Below are 18,680 nucleotides of genomic sequence, written 5' to 3' on the forward strand. Positions count from 1 at the left end.
AAAATGCAAGGTACATTGTTGTTCCTTATATGTAAACACAGAGTAAGAGGTTAGAGAAAAGAGCAGCTATGCAGCCTCTGTCTCCCTGGTATTTACTAAGAGTCCATATGCTCACTAGTTTTGAATACAATACTTTGAACACTAATTTACTGGATCTTTATATGGGAACTGGTAACCATACAACAGAACCAGCACAGATGAAAAAAAAAAAGGTTCAATACAGCACTGTCACTTTCTTATCTTTTCATAATTCCTTAGTTTATAAGGACACAAATTAATATTCTTTATGCATTAACTAAAAGAAAATCTTCAGATTTGCTCCTTTACACAGGTACCTTTAAAGCCTGTGTTGAGCCAGCATTCACACTTCTGTAACCCTTGACTGTGTGACCTTTAGCACTTTTTCCACTGCCACCAGCATATCCATTTTATTCTCCCATGTAAATCCATTCAGTAACAATATCAGAACACTTGCATTTAAAATGCGTAACTAATCAACAATAGCAGAGCTTTAGGATTTTTCCAGATCCTTTCAAATGAAGTTTCCAGTGCTGAAGTGCCAGAGGACATCATGAACATTCATCATCAGGAACATTTAACTGAATTAAGAAAAGAAGCAGACACAAGCTTTCACTGCACCTGAATTGGTCTATTTTTATCCTATTTTATTAAGATTTTTTTTTGCCATGCTCATTACCATGGAAACCAAGAAAGTGCTGAATCCAACAGTGGATTTGCAGCAAGCACTCAGCCTACATCAATATACCACAGCTAAATGAGAGACAGCAGAAGCAGCAAACAGAACGAGGAAACGTGAATGAGGAAACACTGAGATCAACATAAAACCAGATAATCTCATCTCTGAAGTTATTTTTACTGTAGTTAATTATTAAAACTGCTATGACATACATCCAGATACAGTAGTAGTGAAGAGAACAAAGATACAGCAATTTAGTCTCTAACAGAATTAACCAAGCCTGGTTTCACACAGATTTGTATCTATACCCCAACACCTTTCAGTGCAGTAACTGCAAGTGCCTTTTCTGTACATGCCATGATTTCCTGACAGTTAGACCCCTGAACACTTCCTGATTACACATTGGAATATTTTGGTACTCGTGCTGCTTCCAAGTACACAAAATACCCATATTTCAGTTACAACATGAAGAAATAAGAAAATAGTAATATTCTATGTGACAAGAGTAGTAGTCAAAACACTGTGTTAAGGCTCATTGTTTACACCTTTTAAATTATCTTGCAAATTGGAAAAATACTTGGGAAAGAATTATTTGGACTAGACAAAGACAAGAAAAATCTTGCCCTAATGCAGAAAAATACAGATTTTTAGGTTATTCTAAGAAAATTTGAAGAAATAATTGTTCACATTCTCCCAATAAAGAGATTTCTAAATATATCACGTTCAAAATTAAGAAACCAACAGATAATTTAATCGAGGTCGGAAGCAGAGGTAAGCCAAATTCAGACCAAGCTAAAATGCATTTTTAAAATTAAAAATATTTTTTTAAAGAGGTAAGACTATTCACTCTTGAACAATTTACTTCAGAAAAATCACCTCTTGAATTATGCAAAATCATAAATGGTCCTTTTCCTTGCCTTTCAATACACCAAATTGTCAATAACTAGGAGATTAAAACCTCTAGCTTCACTACCTTGTCTTCTTTGTTGCTATCTCAGAACAAGCAACAGATGACAATTTAGGTGAGTGGTCTCCCATATGCGGGATACCAAGATCCTCACTCAGTAGTCAGCATTTTCTGAGCCTGTGCCAAACAGGTGATTCTCATGGATACAGGACACTTACCAGGGTAAATCAAGTAACACAACAATATTCTCATAATCCAATCTAACTTCCAACTTGAATATTTGCATTGTGTCCCCTTAACATATGCCTTCCAAATTATATCTGACAAAATACCTTTTCACAGCCATAGAGATGCCAAATTTCACCCATGGAGTGGGAGCTTTGCACCACTGCAGCAAACAGTTCCAAGAGCTAATATGTGAATTTGCAAAGTTCTTTGAGATCCTACAGGATGAGGAGTGACAAAATGGAAGTAATTATCCCATTAGCAAAAAAACTTTTTTTCTTGTGCAAGGCATTAGAATCTCTCCAAACATTCTTGTGGCAGAAATTAATTAGGGCAAGGTGGGGATTCAGACAATATCCTGGCTCTACCATTGTGCCAAAGAACTAATCAAGTACAGAGCTATCTAAACTAGCACAGTTTTCTCCAGACCACCAAACTAGCTTCAGTTTTTGAATAAAAGAAGGCATTACTGACAAACTTTCTTTTAGCATATTTACCCTGAAAAGTATTCTGTAGAATTGGGTAGGCTTTAAGGATAGGAAAAAATTATTTATTCCTCTAAATCTCAGGGCAAAGTTGTCAGGGTAAAAAGATGCCAGATGAAATAACTGAGATCTCTTTGGAAGATATCTCAGAGCTACAACCTGTAGACTGTACAAATAAGGATATTCATTTAAGTGAGGTTGACAACCCTGTATTTAAGCAATAGTCTGTGTGCATCAGCCTGACAGTGAATGGAGAAAGATGAAGAATGCAGAACAAAATCCCCTGCAAAACTGCATTATTCAAAAATTAGCACTGTAGCAATTTTGCATCCAAACAAGAAAAATATTATCAGTTTTCAGCATGCATTAAATGGAACAGAACTCAGGTTCTACTAAAGTTCCAAATATTTTTTTTTTTAAATGCGACTAAAGTCATAAAATCCAAGCTGAAATGGACCACAACAATGAAGGGGTGCTGTTAATAACACAAAACTTCTCATGTAAGAAGAAATAGATTTTCTTTTAACATTTAGGAGCTACACAGATTTCCTTGTCAAATAATCATATCTAAAATCCTAATGACCCAAGAACAAATCAGAAAGGCTTCCTCCTGATAGATTATTTCATATGCTTAGATTGTACATTGAAAAATTCACAGATATTTGCCATCTTCATACTAGTACTACACAGCTAATTAAAATTACGGGTAGGAAAAAATATTCAGTTGAGTATCCAGCCTACTTGGACCAACCAAGCAGGTAGTTACACTAAAACTGTAATTACTAGTTATATTTCATAGGCAGATGGAAGAATGCTGCCTTTAGGACTCCATACAAAGAAGAACATTGGGTTGTAGTACTGTCCTCATACAAATCGTACTACAAGATTACTATCAGTCTAGCCAGCTCTTGCCTAATTCACAAAACACTTCTTGATTCAGTATTTCAGAATACCTTTAATGAGAAGGAAGAAAGCCTATAGACACAAACTCGAATGCAGAATTAGAACAAATACAACAACAATGTACACGGCATATATTTATAAGACCTGAACATAGAACTATAAACTACAAAAGTAAAGTGGATGATCAGAGCAGGGGATGCAGCAAAGGAAGTGGACCTCCATATACACACATAGAGCATACAGAAACTGCAAAATCCATTTGAATAAGAATGAGGTTAAACGATCATCCTTACAACACAATACACTTAATGGAAGATTTCTGATACTTTTCTTAAAAAGACAGAGGCCAAGAAACAACCCAGTACAACTCGTGATAAAACCTACATATCTTACACACTTTTTGTCATACGTTTAAAACAATGGTGATGCTTTTACACTACAAAAATGAACAGCCCTGACCCATATCACTAATTCATGATGGAATAGAATCAGACAAAAAAAAAATTATCTCCAAGTGAATTCTTACAGGAAGTAAAATATTACTTTGGTCAAACTGGGTGACAACTTACATGCCTTGATATACACAAAGTTTCATGTTTGGTGAATGTTAAAAATAAAGGTTGAAGTGCCTTGAAGATTCAGATATCTTTAGTCTTGGCAAGGGGATGAGCAGTGGTTTTTTTCAGGATTCCAGCACTAGAATTAAATGCCCAAATTTTATCTCACTAACATCTTGACCCTTCAGTCCTTTTTCTGAATCTGACCCTTTCCTCCAAAGTCACCAAGGTTTTAGTAAACAATTTGTCTGCTACTGTTCATCTAATCGCTTGGTGCTCCTGGCAATAATAATTTGACAGACATTGATGTTTTTAACAAAGAACGAAGCCACAGGAAAATCCCCAAATCAGTCTAGACATTTTGCCTCGAAGGACTTTGCCTGACTTATGCCAAAATATTGCTAAACTGCTACAGCTGACTCCGCTTCCCTGCTACAGAGGATACTAAAATGCTTCACACATGTTTGAAGAAGAATCCCAGTAATGTTGTGCCCTTTCAAAACGTACTTTAGAAGTTTACAAAATCCACATGGAATACACTCCCTATTATTTACATACAGAAAAGACAATACTTTGAGCAAATACTTTTACAGTGGCCCTAACAATAGCCAACTTCCTTTTTTACTCTGGCAAAATCTTCCCTGAACATTTGCAGGGGTTTGTTAGAGGAGAACCGTTTTAGGATTTCCTTTTCTTCTATTAATGACCAGGTTGGACACTTTGCAGACTATCTCTTCTCCCTATCTCAACTCAAACTATGGACATCTTGTAATGATTTTTTGGAGGAGAGAAGAACATCTGCCTCCCAGAATTCAGCATCAAAGTATGTGCATGATTCTCTATGACACACTATTGTTTTGTATCTTGTCATTACTCTGCTTATATATAGTCATTCTCTCCTATGCAGGCAGATGCTGTAATGGCCCATAAGTAAATGTAATTGCTTAATATTCAAAGAGTGGTTAATGTTGGCTATGAACAGATGCACTAATTTAGTGTAGTCTCAAAAAGTACTAATCTCTACATATTTTCTACACAGATTAGAAAGAATCCTAGTATCAGCTGATCTGTGTGGATATTTGTAAGGTTATAGACATGAATCAGAGAAATGTCTCTAAACAAGCTGAAGCTTATTCTCCTTCGATGAGTATTCCTGCTTCCTATTTCTATTATTTTTTTTAGTTCAGCTCCATTGTTCTGATTAGCTAAATATAAACTTCTATAATCTGCAAAAACTCTACTATCAACAGATGATTAAACTAACTATATATGCAATACAAACACCCCCCCCCCCCAAAAAAAAAAAAAGTGTGTCACTCTTGCAGTAAATTTCCACAGGTACAGCAGATCTTGAGGAAAATTTTAAGATAATGTATAAATGATCAGCAAGCAGAAAAAAAACCCCAAAAGTGTATCACTTTTTTTTTTTTTTAGTAAGATTCTTGTAAAGCTATCCCTCAATTTTGAATTAGTGATCAGACTTTGCCATGCCACCCACATATGAAGGATTCCTAAAGAATAGCATTCTAACATGTCCTGCTCTTTTTTCAGCTGTTTGTAGCTATTCCTTTCACAAGGTTCTCGGCTTCCCTGGACTGGTGGCATTGGTGAGCAACTCTCTAGAATTCCCCGGATTTGTGCTGACAACTACTTAACCATTGTATCATCTTCCCAGGGCTGTTTGTTTACATATCTGACATAGAACCTGGTCACAATCTTCTACCTACCACTCCTCTTCTGCTTCAGTTTTTGGTTGTTTCTCTTCCAGATCATGAAAGGTAAAGCTTTTTAAATGTTCCTGCTACCTTCCTTGCTTTAGCAGAAACATTTCAAGTGTTCAATGCTTTGTTAAGTTTGGGTATTTCAGCCTTTATATATTGTGGTTGTGTTACTTTGTACAAACACATGATATGACACAACAAGATGCTTTGTGTTAAAGACAAAAAACTTTGAGATCTTTGTGCATTTCACAGTATGTCAAAAACAAGTATTACAGAAATCAGTCTCAGCCTACTCTGATTAAAGGAAAATGGTAGTCTACCTGACTTCCTGATACTCTAATTCTTTTAAAAGGTATGCTCCAGGGAACACTTGACTTCTGGAAAGTGAAGTCTTTCCCCCACCCACCTCTTCCCAGGCTTGCAGGATCATACTTCACATTTGTTCCTATTTAAATTAAGAAACGGAACAGAAACATGAAACTACCTTAAGCAAAAATGAACAAGTCTAGTCTAAGAAGTCTACCCCTTATTTGCTATCTTTGGAAAGGGGGGATTTTCAATTAACACTTAAACTTCCCCGAATTTCCTTGGGATTTGTAAGAACAGAAAAGAAGTATGTATTTTCAAAGATCAGGAATTTGTTATTAACATAACAAAATAAAAATAATAATAAAAAAATTCAACTGGCTGATTTTATCCCAGGTAGTTTAGAATTGAAGTAAATCATGGATTCTGCCATTTTTTAACAACCTTTCCAGAGGTTTTTACTAGTTATTAGAGATTTGAATTTTTGATTTTAAAAGTTTTAACTTGTCCATTACTAATATTTACCGTGGTTCATTACATTGTGAAGGAAATAAGAACTCACAAATTAGGACATACTAGAACTAAGAGTAGTGCTGCAACATAATATTTATCCCCTTAACAAATTTATATCTCCTTTTACCTAAAATCCCAACGAAAACCCCAGAATTTTGCAAGTTTGCGGTCAATATATTTAGAGATCTTACATTCACGAACACATCTGGAAGTAAACACATTAAACCTATCACATCAGATGGTGCATTTAAATAGAGATGGAGTTTAAAAGCAGTATTGCACATTACCCACAGTAATGTAACTGAAAAGCCTGTGTTACTCGAAGCACTAATTCAAATGGACAGTTTGTTTCCAAGGAATGCATGTTTGACTGTTGTTTTTCTCCACACTGTTGTTGCATAAAGGTCACAACTGTATAAAATACACAGGCATAGGATCATGATCCCATGTGGAGTCAGCCAAAATTGATTCCATTCCCAGCTTTGTGAATGACTTGCAACATGAGTAACAAAATTATTTTCTCTTCTTTGTTCATCTGTACAATGATACTTACCTTCATCAGGTTGTGGGAATTGATCAGGGATATGTTAATATTTAGGAAGCATCATAAGCTGCATCCATTCCTACAAAAATCTGTCCTACAGTAGCTTGACTAGGTCTTTCAGGACAACGATTATCTGTCTTTTTTTATTTGTTTGTACAGTTCCCAGAACAATAAGGTCTTAATCCTTGACTTGGACAGCTAGACACCATTGAAACATAAATAATTAGGAAACAATATGAGTTGAGAGATTTTAGCAAAGTGTTATACTTCCCAAGGGGCCAAAGCACAGAGCATTTAAATGGCCAGAATTTAGCCAAAGCAAAGGGAACTGGGGACAAGAAACCATGGCCTTGGTTGCTTCTAACAACTTTGGTGGCTTGTTCTTGAAAGAGCAGGGATACAAAAAAGAAGACTGATGGAATGCATATGTGAGAAAAAAACTATTCAGAGGAGCATAGGAACTGCAAATATAGTTGTCTTTTGAGTGAGGCATTTAGGGCAAGAGCTTTTAATGTATCTGCCAGATCTACTGTATTTGCAAATCATGAGCAAACACAGTAGAAAAAATACTGCGTTGTTTGGGGGGCAGGGAGGGAAGGTGGTTTCAAGAAACAGCACATAAACATGCAATTTGCCAAAAGATAGACACATCAAGAAAGAGTTTTATGACCAACAGTAGCAGTCGTCTCTTGAGATGTGTTCTTATGCACACAGAGGCTGCATTTCTTATGAGTATACCCACTACATTCCAGGTAGAATCTCCAAAGTATCAGCTGTGTGTCATATACTAAGAACACCCCCCTGCTTCCTATCAGAAGCAAAAAGGTTGAAGCCAGTCCAATCACTTAAGCAGCTCTTTATTTCAGATAGTCCTTCATCTTCAGCATCTAATAGCTTCAAGTATCAAGCATAAAGGGTATGACATGGAATTTGTGCCAACATTTCTAAGGAAAACAATTACTGAACAATTAAGTAACAGCTTCATTGCCTGTCCTCACATTTTTCTGTTGTTAGTGACTTCTAAGCTTTGTACTCTCTGAAAGTGAGTATCAGAAACTTGGGCTTGTTTAGAATTGAAAGACTGATGGGAAGCATGACTGCCAGCATTAACATGAAAAATAATTCCTTCCAAGTGACAAAAGAAATACTCTGCTTCCAGTCAGTCTGGAAGATACCTGGAGGACAGGCAATTTCCACAAGGTGATGAATGAAAAGGAAGTAGAATGTCGAGACGAAAGGCTGGAATGTTTCCAGTAAATTGTGAATGCAGGGTGAGGCAAATGAAAGCAGTCTTCAGGGCAAATAAAGGCAAAAGAGTGAGGGTTTAACACACTACCCCTAACTTTAATTTTCTTGAATAAAGTTAATGTTGAAGCAATATATTAGGAAAAAATGAAGAATTACAACAGAGACTAAGTAAACATTATTTTCAGCCACTAATCAAAGTATGTATAATACACGTTCAAAAAGAAACAAAACATTTACCTAGATGTAGCAAATTATATTATCTCAGTATTTTAGAACAGCCTGTATCCCACTAAATTACTATAAAATGTCATTATTACACTGTGCATCCAAAACCCTTTGATACTCAGTCAACAATACATACTTTATATAGACACCTAACTTTTAACATATAAACCCACTCATTTAAGTAATATATTTAATGTACAATAAAAATTAAAAAAAACCCGTCTTTCCAGCCATCAACCCCTCTTGTATTTGACAGCTAACTAAACATAAATTTGAACACATTAGAATGATAAGGATTTTGTTAAAAGACTCAGAAGATGCATACGGTTTGATGTGATCAGAAAGAGATGCTGAAGCTCTGTTCTTGAAAGAAGAGAAATAAATTTACCTTTTTTTCTTTTTAATTGGAGTAAATGGAAAAAAGGTCTTAGAAAGTCTTAATGTCTTACCTGTTGGTATGCTTCATAGATTGTATCAAACAAGAAAGCCTGAGGCATTTCACTCGCTCTGTACCTGGCACGTTCCAGTGAGTGGTCTAAGCAGCCATCAGCAGCAGAGGCAATAACAGTAGAAACTAAAGGACGGATTGCTCCTGCTGCCTGTGAAACAAAACACAACACGAGACCTCAGTGTTATTAATTTATATCACATAGCTTTAGTCAAAAAAAGCTTGAAAATTATTTTTTTCTCTTCTTCATCTTTCCTGTATCTTAAAATCCGTAAGTCATACTACTTAGTATGTATGAGACTTTCAAGATTAATGGAGCAATGGAAGACTGTATAAGTACACACTGAGGGACACTTTACCAAAAAAAAAAAAGGAATCTTAAGCCCTTCATAAACATCTACTGCAAATACATGCACAGATCTGAGATGTTCATTCTTCAGACTTTCTTCTGTATACATAGTAGGCAGCTTCAGAGAGGACAGTTCTAGGCCTGTTGTGATAGCAAGCAGCAGCAGACAAACCTGAGAAGCCTTGACAATCCACAACACTTATTGCTTTCACAGATCTCAACTTGATCTAAACAGATCTAAACTGATCAGAATCATGCTACAAGAAAAGTTTAAAAAAATTGAGCTTGTTCCTCTGTGTTGAATTCACCAAGTCAAAATGCCAAGTAATCACATTTACCAGTGAAATCAGAAGGAACACAGCATATACATCTGAAAGTACTCAATATCCAGCACCACTGTGCTGCAGAACAGATATTTAAATGCTTATATTTCAGTTTTAGTTTTGCTTAGATTTGAAACCAATTAAACACATACCTTTGATCTTTTCATCAATATACAGTATTAAAGATCCGCGGCATCTCTGGAACAGAACTCTCCTATGTGGATTTAGGCATTTTGATACCAGAAAGTTACTCACACTACATCAGTAATTTATCAAATGCTCACATGCTTTGGATGTTGCTCAAAAAAATTGGGACAAGAGTGGTTCATACAATATGAAGAATGTAATGGCAGAACACTGCCTACGAAGTCACAGGGCAAAAAGCATGCTTCTCATCAATGCTAACCACTGAGAACAGCATCTTCACACTATACCGCTTATTATCAATTTTTAAGAATAATAAAAAAAGAATTGATGCTGCTTCAAAACATGTGGAATTATCCAACATCTTAAATCAGTATACCTAGAAAATCATTCTCACTGGTGAATTCTGACACTTTTCACTGAAGTCACAGATTTTCTGAGGTTTAGTGAATTTTGACACAGAAAAAAAAATATGTCCCTTGTCACATATCAGCACTGCTGTTATTGATATTACTTATCTCTGTTGGCAAATCCTGCCCTAATACGAGTCCTGTCCATTCTTAGAAGATTTCTGACCTCAGAAAGAGAAAGAACAAGTTCTCTTCTCTCCCCCTTTTACACTACTAAACAATTAAACAAAGAGGAATGCAGTCCGCGTGTTGAGCACTTTATGAGCTCTAAACTACAGTTTAGTAAACTACTTAGTTCATTCTTTTACAGAATGAATACAGAGATGTGAACCAATTTCTCATGCCCAAAGAGTTCTGATATTCATGAGCAACCAGGGCAGGGTGAAGGAAGTGAAAAGATACAAAAGATTCATGTGGCAAGAGATATATCTGAACTACTTTCTCAAAATCTGAAAAGCACTTTTTCTTTCTAATACATGCGAAGAGATACCTATATAAAAACTACATGGAGCAAAACACTATTATCTAAAGGCAAAATGTGGTACAGAAAGACCAGTAAAAATTGTGAAATCACATAATAACTGTCTGTAAAGAACCACAAGAGGTCATCTAGGCCACCTTTCTGTCCTAGACAGGATCAATTTTATTTCTGTAATAGAAAAGACAAACTGAGAAAACTAAACATCACTATAATTTTAGTAATATGTCAGGGTATTAAAGGAGGTGTAAATTTAACGGACATACTTAGAGCAAAAGCTGTGCATAGCAGAAGTAGAGAGACTAAATTATCTGCAATTTGTCCCCTCTCTATTTCCTATGATTCAAGGACATGCATTATTACATCTATATCCCAGCTGCTGGGCATTTGGACTATGTTATTTTGCTCTGCTGTCATATTTTAATTGGTCATACACACACACACACACGAAATTATAAAATTAGAAGGTCGTGGGAAAAGAGAGAGAGCAGCATGCTACCCACAGTTTTTTCTGTAATTAGCTATATATTTGAATTTTTTTTTCTGTAACAGTTACCATTCCAGAAAGCCATTTAGCAAAAGAGGATTCCTTAGGCTGATCCAATATTTTATTACAGTTTTGAACAATCCTGTCATGTTACATTTTCAGCATAAAACCGGCTGGAAGAACACAATGTGACTTGCGTAACCAAATCTCACAAGTGAAACATGCACTCTGAGGAACAAAAAACCAAACTGCAATTCTAAATAAAATTGAATACTCAGAATTATGTTCTTAAAAGAACTCTGAAACACATTGTTTTCTTGCCATCTGGTTAATTGCACAATAAAAAATTATGAATATCTGTATTGGTATCTTTGTGACAATACTGAACCACAACTCCTGCTCTGCTGAGGCCTAGCTCTTCCAAAAAATTCAGAAAGACCTAATTTCTACTAAATCCAAATGCAACATTTTTTTAAATGCTGCAATTAACTTCTCAAGTAATTGAAAGCTTCACGGCACTTAACATTTAACAAGTGCATTTTTCAAACAACTACAGTTTTCTTTTACAATACCCCATAACTGAGTCCAGCGTGGCAGGCTGCGATTTTCCTCTTTCTTCCCACCACTTCAATAAGAAATTACAAGTTGGGCACAGGAAGATTTTTTTCTGCAGCAGGTCCACTCAAACTATACCTGACACTGATTGAAAACATGAAATTTAATATGAAGAATAAGATTTATGCCTGACTTTTGATCATGCAAATGAGAGAAATTCTGCGTATGTAGAAACAGGACAACAAGCAGTCATCTGATTTAAAAAGAAACCCCCAGCTTTTATTACAGAACAGAACAACCCAGTCCATGACTGAAAGCAGAACAGAGGGCTCTGGTACTTAGTAAAGCCAAGAAATTTCAACTGCTCAGAAAACCTTCATACAATAAGGAGCTGCAGTCCAAAAGCCCCAAAAGCTGAGCTCGAGCATACTTGCTAAGGCACAGCAGTGCGTATTAATACCTTAAAATCCTGAGACAAGATACAGAAACTGATTGTCTGTTTTGCTCACTACTGGCTCACCTTTCCACAGGACCTTTCTCTGTCTCACAAACACACACAGGCTCCCTCAACCAGATGATGTGACCCAACACAGGACTGCATTTACCACCTCAGTGACACATGAACTACATTAGTTCCTAAGGCCACTTTCAGACTGGGTGAAATTGGGACCAAGCAAGGGAAAATACTGGCCTGTGGCCCTGCACTATTTTCTTACGGCACAAGAGAGCTGCATCCCAAACACAGGAAACCTTGCATCTGCAGTACTGCTGGCAACATCCCTGAGCTGGTATAAGCCAACAGAGCCGCCAAACCCATGCTGGCTCACACAGACCTCACCACATGTGCTTCTGCTTCCAAAACTGGCTCATTGTATCTTCATTCATGGTCTAAGCGTAATATTTGGCATGTAAAATCAGAAGAATTAAGCTGTGAGTTTTGTCTTATATGCAGGCCAAAGAGGGGCACACTTTTAAGATGTATGGCTCATTCTGCAGTACTTCCTTCTTGTTAGCACAAGCCTCCCCCCAACTCTGAAAAGCACAAAGCCTTTCTGAATTCCAGCTAGCAGCCTTGCAATGAACTGAATAGAAAATTTCGAAATTTAAGACAGGGCTACAGACCACATTTTTTAGTTCAGAAACTTAAATATTAGGGCACAGAAGGGACAATAATACAATAAGGCAGAACTGTAGTTAATGGGACTTCTGTCCCTGATAATTGTGGGGTGTAAGTGAAGAACACAATCACTCAGCTAGTCCACATCTATTCAGTTACAACAAAAAGCATTTTAATCTTTGCAAGGAATTTCCATGTTGGTTTTTGTGGTTATAAATCAGTAACAAAAAATTATTTCCATATTACTAAAAGAGAGTATATACTGAGTCTCAGGTACTTGAATTTGATTTGTTCTAATTTGAGAGGCATTGACTTGCTCTTTATGTCAGGAATGCACAAGTATTTGGCCCAGCTCTCACGCAAGGTTCAGACATGAACGTAAAAATGAATAAAGCAAAGAAAACGTGTCCTCATTTAAAATTAGAAGTACTTGCTAATGTCACTCTAGTTCTAAAAATCTTTTTTGTACTTTGAATTACCATAGCACAAAATACAAATCCTGTGAGTCTAAAGCAAGTGCCTGGGTCATATACTGACATTTCTCTACTCAGAGTACTTATCTTCCGATTTCTAATAATTTTGAGTCAGACCTCAAGGAGGTTTCAAAATCATAGATAATGCATCATACACCCTTCTTGAACGTGAATACTTAACAGAGAGTTAAACTGAAATTCTTTAAATGTTCACTTTACAGCCTTCAAGCCACTCTACTTCAAACACAGTCAAGCACTAGCTTTGGCATGTCCAGGAAATGCATTTCTTTCCCCCATTTTTGCATACTTTTTAAAATAAACCAGTTAAAGTATCCAAATATGAGTGGACAAGCTCTTAAAATATTCCTTTATAGCCTAACAGACATTGAAACAAATACCACTAACTGGTTAGTTTTCTTTTGTAGACAACATATTGGAAGAAAAAATATCCTCCTAATCTATTACTTCCTTAAAACAATGCTAAAATGTCCTAAGAATAGAGAATTCTATCAACTTCAGGGGAAGTGACAGACTCCTGTCACTCAGAAGTAAGCTCATCCATCGATCTGGTGAAACTGAACCTGCTTTCAGATGCTTTTATAAACAACAGGTGTCTTTTATGACCCATTTTTGACTGCACAAATCAAAAACATTTGCAAAAAGGTTCTCAGTTTTGTGCTCCTCTTTTTTGCATAACTGCCTAGACCACAACATGCATTCAAGAATTAAAGATTCAATGGTGATTGAAAAAAAAGTAGAGAATGAAGTGCATGATAAAGGTCAGTATAACAGGGTATTTTCAATGGATACAAGGTGTACTAACCCACCTTTTCACTAAACAGTAACATATTCTCAGTTTATCATACTTCCATTCTAACAAGAAATTGTTTAGATGTGTGTATCCAGTGAATCCATAACCAGGGTGTGCTTTATGATCAGACAACATAGTCAGTTCAACGAATGTTGGATCCAAAAAGTATTAATGACACTTTTTATTACAAAATGAAATATGAATTTTTAGATCACAGAAGCCGACACACAGCATAACAACTTGGCTAACATAATGCAGTGTAGCTTGCTGTTACTGAATATTCATAAACGTTTTAAATCCTCATTTTATTTATAATAAGGTAATATTAGGTAATAAAATGCAAACAGAACCCATTAAAATTATCATAAGGATTAGGTAGTGAGATGGAGCTTTTATCACAAGAAACAAATTATCCAGCTTACAGATATCCAAAGCACAGTGCAATATTTACCTGGGACAAACACACCCCACTTACATCACAACACACCAAGAACAAGTTATCAAAGACTCAAAAGCTCCAAAAGAGCATGAAAACCAACACAACTGCATTGCTGATTTGGTCTTCTTGGGCAGCCAGAGTTGAAACAGAACAATGCTAAATAGCTGCAAAGCTCAACAAGTTGAATGACATGGACTAGGAAGAAAAAAAAGTTGTAGTGGCACAAAATCCTTACAAAAAATGTCAGAACTACAATTCCTTTTGTTTTAGAACAGTGTGGTAACAAACTCAGACAACCACAGATCCTCCAGGCTGGCATACTAAAAAAAGTATGCTGTCTTTGGCATGCCCTTGTCCACAGTAAGCCCCAAGTACTAATGCAGACCCACAAAGTCCACTCACACAGCCAGTCTGGAACCCTCAGCTTCAAGTGAGTGGGAATGACAGCCTAAAACTGTAGAGAGTCTAGTCATAAACAGGCAAAGCCTTCCACCTCTCTAACACGACTTCTTTTCTACTTTTTAATTACACCAACAATACTTTTTGTCTCCATTCATAGCCTCTGTCTCCCCTGAAATTCATTTTCCCTATGCTATCTTCCCAGCCCTCCAGTAGCATTAAGAAAGTGTATATTTTATGTTTTCTTTATTTTATATTTTAATCATCCCAACTAACAATTCGACGTTTTAATATTACTTAGGAATAGGCCTGATATGAGACATAGAAAAGCAAGCCTATGAGTGCTAAGCTTAAAAGAATGTTCCTACTCTTAAGCCTTTACATGTTTTCTCAATATTTGTATTCATAGATTTTAATTCTTTATTCAGAGTTGTTTTCACCTCTGACAAGCAAAATAGAACTGAAGCAAGGCTCACAAATAATTTAGCCACCCTGCCTTAGAAAAAATAAACTTGGCTTGCATACATACACTGAAAATAGAAGTACATTAGAAATACATTTTCATAATTTCAAAGCAGCTAACTTCTTTGAAACTGTATGATGGAAATGGTGGGGCTTGTCACACTTAGTAGGACAACTGTATCCATCTTGGAACTCCACTAAAGTCAGTTTTATAATTGTGAACTTGGTAAACATACAAGCAATTTTATCTTGCTTTTCCATGAAGACAAGGATTGCATTAGAACACTGGTGAACTACATAACAATAACAATCAATGGTAATCTAGACATGCTAGGTATCTAACAGTTTACAAATATGTCCTGGAATGGTTTTTGTTGGGTGAAAGATTATTTATATGTTTCCAAACATTACCATCTCATAAGGATTTCAGTCTAAATTAGGTCTGGCTGTGAACCAGCAGAAGCAGCTCAGAATAACTATGATTAATTTCTTCTCATTTTATTCCATCAAACTGTTTCCACATGTTACTACAGGGAAAGTATTCTTTTACACAGATCAAACTACTTTCCAGGAAGGGCACTCACAGTCATCTACAGTATGAAAAAAAATACAGAAATAAACACAGTATCTCTGATTCATGAAACAGGTAGAAACTTGCATTTCTATTCAGACATTTGCATTCAAACTAATTGTATCTACAGTAATCAACATACTTCAGCCACACTCAGTAATTACCATTTAAGTTAGAAGAATAGTCTCTACTGAAAGATTTCCTATTTCAAATTTATCAAACAGAACCTTCAAAGGAAAAATTCAAAAATTTAATTATAAGATTAAAATATTTCACATATTTAAGAGGAAGTTCTTCTAAATTTCTTCTATCTGTAATAAAACAACGGCATATAACCATTTTTGTAAAATAAAGCAATTAGAGAATTACTTCTAATGCACATTTAAGGTATAGCATTAAAACACCATATCTTAACCTTATCTTCACCTTATCTTCTTGATTCTTTTTGTTTGTTTGTTTTTGTTTGGTTTTTTTTTTCTTTTCATTTTCTGTATTTTGTATCCAGCTCTTATCTAGGGATACATTTTCTTTTTCTATAACCAAAAGTTTTGATCTATGAGTTTTATGATTCCAGTGCTGAGATGGAAGATTTAGAGTATTTCCTCCTCCAATCTACAGAAATCCTAGCAAAACAACTCTATTTCAACGGACAAGAGGGAGGCAGAAACAAAGTCATGACACAAACCGTAAGCCACCACTCCTGTGCAGAAGAGCAGTTGAAAACAACAATTCAACTACACAAGCAAAGTTTTCAAAACTTAGGTGTGAACACTTGTTCAAGCCCAAACTAGCCAAGCTTCCAAACTAAACTAATACAAGCCTGGACATAGTCCTCAAAGTTCATAACCTCATTCGGCACCCAGAACCCACCTACTTTCTGGATAGCATGGCAAGGCAGCAGCTTGGTTGCATGGTTTCAACTCAAACCTGTCACAGTCTGCCCCCATAACTCATTCTGTAAATGTCATGTCCAAAAGACCCCCCAAACCAGCTGTACACTTCTCTTGAAGGACCAGATACTGCAAGCAGTCAGTCAGGACTACAGGACAAGCAAGATGACTCAGTAAAGAACAGCGCACCACAATAAAGGTAGAGGTACTGTCATTAGCATGCAGAAACACAAATTTGAGTCCAGGGCATCACATACTTTCACCCACACTCACACCCACACCCACACTCACCCATGTAGCAGATACATAACTTATGTGACTGTGCTGTGGTAGGACCAGGATTCCTTCTACCTATTCCTTCTACTGACAAACAAGCACAATCTGCAACCTGGGCTGTGTATCCATTAGAAATTAAGGCTGACGAAAAAGGACTACCTTCTTTCTGCAAGGGTATCTTCTGTCTGTATATTCTTTAACAAAAATAATAATTCTTAAATTATCTTATTTTGAATTTTGTTGGGAAAAAAACCCCAACAAAATTCATAATCTTTATGGGTACAGCATGTTTGATTCTCATTACTGAGCACTAAAATTTCTTTTATGTAGGCAGTATCACCAGCCAGTGCAATTTCAGCTATCTTCACACATTTGCACTGGCAGCTTTTAATTGCCCAAGGACAGAACTGGTTGAAATGTTAAACAAGCCTAGTCTTACACAGATATTAAACCTAATCATCAGCTAAACAAAAAGAAGGTTAATTAGAACACATGTAAGGAGTTTTGAACACTATGAAAAAAAGGCTTGTATGCTAAACTTCACCTAATTTCCTTAAAGTCTGTTTACCCAGCTGGCTAGAAGCAACAGTCAAACTCACTAAAATTGGGCACATGTTAATCTTAAACCAACACCAGGAAGGAAGAAGTTATAATTGTGTTTATTCCTAGCTGAAAGAGAGGGGATGTTTAATCAGAAATTTAATATACACTTTGATCCAATGTTAATGAGCTGACACTGTGTTGTACATTGAAATGACTTCAAAGACATAGGATGCCTTAAACAAATGTAATGTATATTTATGACACTGTTTAAGAAAAAGAAAACATTTCTTCTAATGAGGTCACTTTTATCAGAACATACTATCTGAGTAACTGGGGATAGCACATGTACATCAATACATGTCAGAGCCCCAATCAGCTACAGCAAACTAAGGAAGATAACAGAAACTGTTGCTCAAAAATTAAGAGTGCACATATTCTTTTTTACTTTACATAATTTCCATTCTTTCATAGTTAAAGTATTTAGTTCTAAGCATCAGTAAATATTGTTTTGGTATTATCAACCACATGCTAAATTCTAAATGTTATTCTGTGGAACAACTAAGATTTCTCAGAGAAAATAGAAAAGATCCCCCTCAAAAAGAGAGAACAATAGGAATACATAACTGAATATATACATATATGTTTAAAGCAGAGGAAGGAAGCAGAACTAGATGTATCACAGGCTGCAATTTTTCAACACACAGCACTGAAAACTAGCTCAAAACCATAGCATAAGTGGAAAAGAAGCAAAGCCAAGTACATAAGCACTAAGAAAAAGAAAAGAATGGTACTGCAAACAATGACACAACATTTATGTGAACATTTGATTTCATAATAAAATTGGATTTTTTTTAAAAAAGCAGACTGAAAGTAAGTCGTAAGAATGCCATTTACATTGTTCTCGTATCATGAATTAATGACAAATTTTTAAATAATAAAGCATAAAATTACAAAAGTTAGCAGGATTAAACCAATATATACATATTTAATGTGTCATACAAATTATATAGCATTTCTTCTACTGCATTCTTTATCTGTGCACTCCTTGTGAGAATTCAAGAATGGTCAAGGAAGTCAGTGTTTTTCATAGATACAATAGTACAGAACATTACATAAAATAAATTTTGTCATATTATTAGCCAAAAAAGGTCTTATTATCTTAGTCAACCTATTT

At 35.8% G+C, this 18,680-nt stretch overlaps 1 protein-coding gene across 2 annotated transcripts in view; it reads right to left on the reverse strand.

Annotated features, from left to right (window-relative positions):
- CRPPA (CDP-L-ribitol pyrophosphorylase A) overlaps positions 1–18,680 on the reverse strand; it is a 111,176-nt gene that overhangs the window by 76,862 nt on the left and 15,634 nt on the right. For both annotated transcript variants that reach the window (XM_082278297.1, XM_082278298.1), the window contains exon 3: positions 8,781–8,930. In XM_082278297.1, coding sequence (XP_082134423.1) covers positions 8,781–8,930 — 150 coding nt within the window. The remainder of the gene's footprint in view (positions 1–8,780; positions 8,931–18,680) is intronic.

The sequence above is a fragment of the Coloeus monedula genome (assembly GCF_965178545.1).
Source record: "Coloeus monedula genome assembly, chromosome: 1".
Lineage (NCBI taxonomy): Eukaryota > Metazoa > Chordata > Aves > Passeriformes > Corvidae > Coloeus > Coloeus monedula.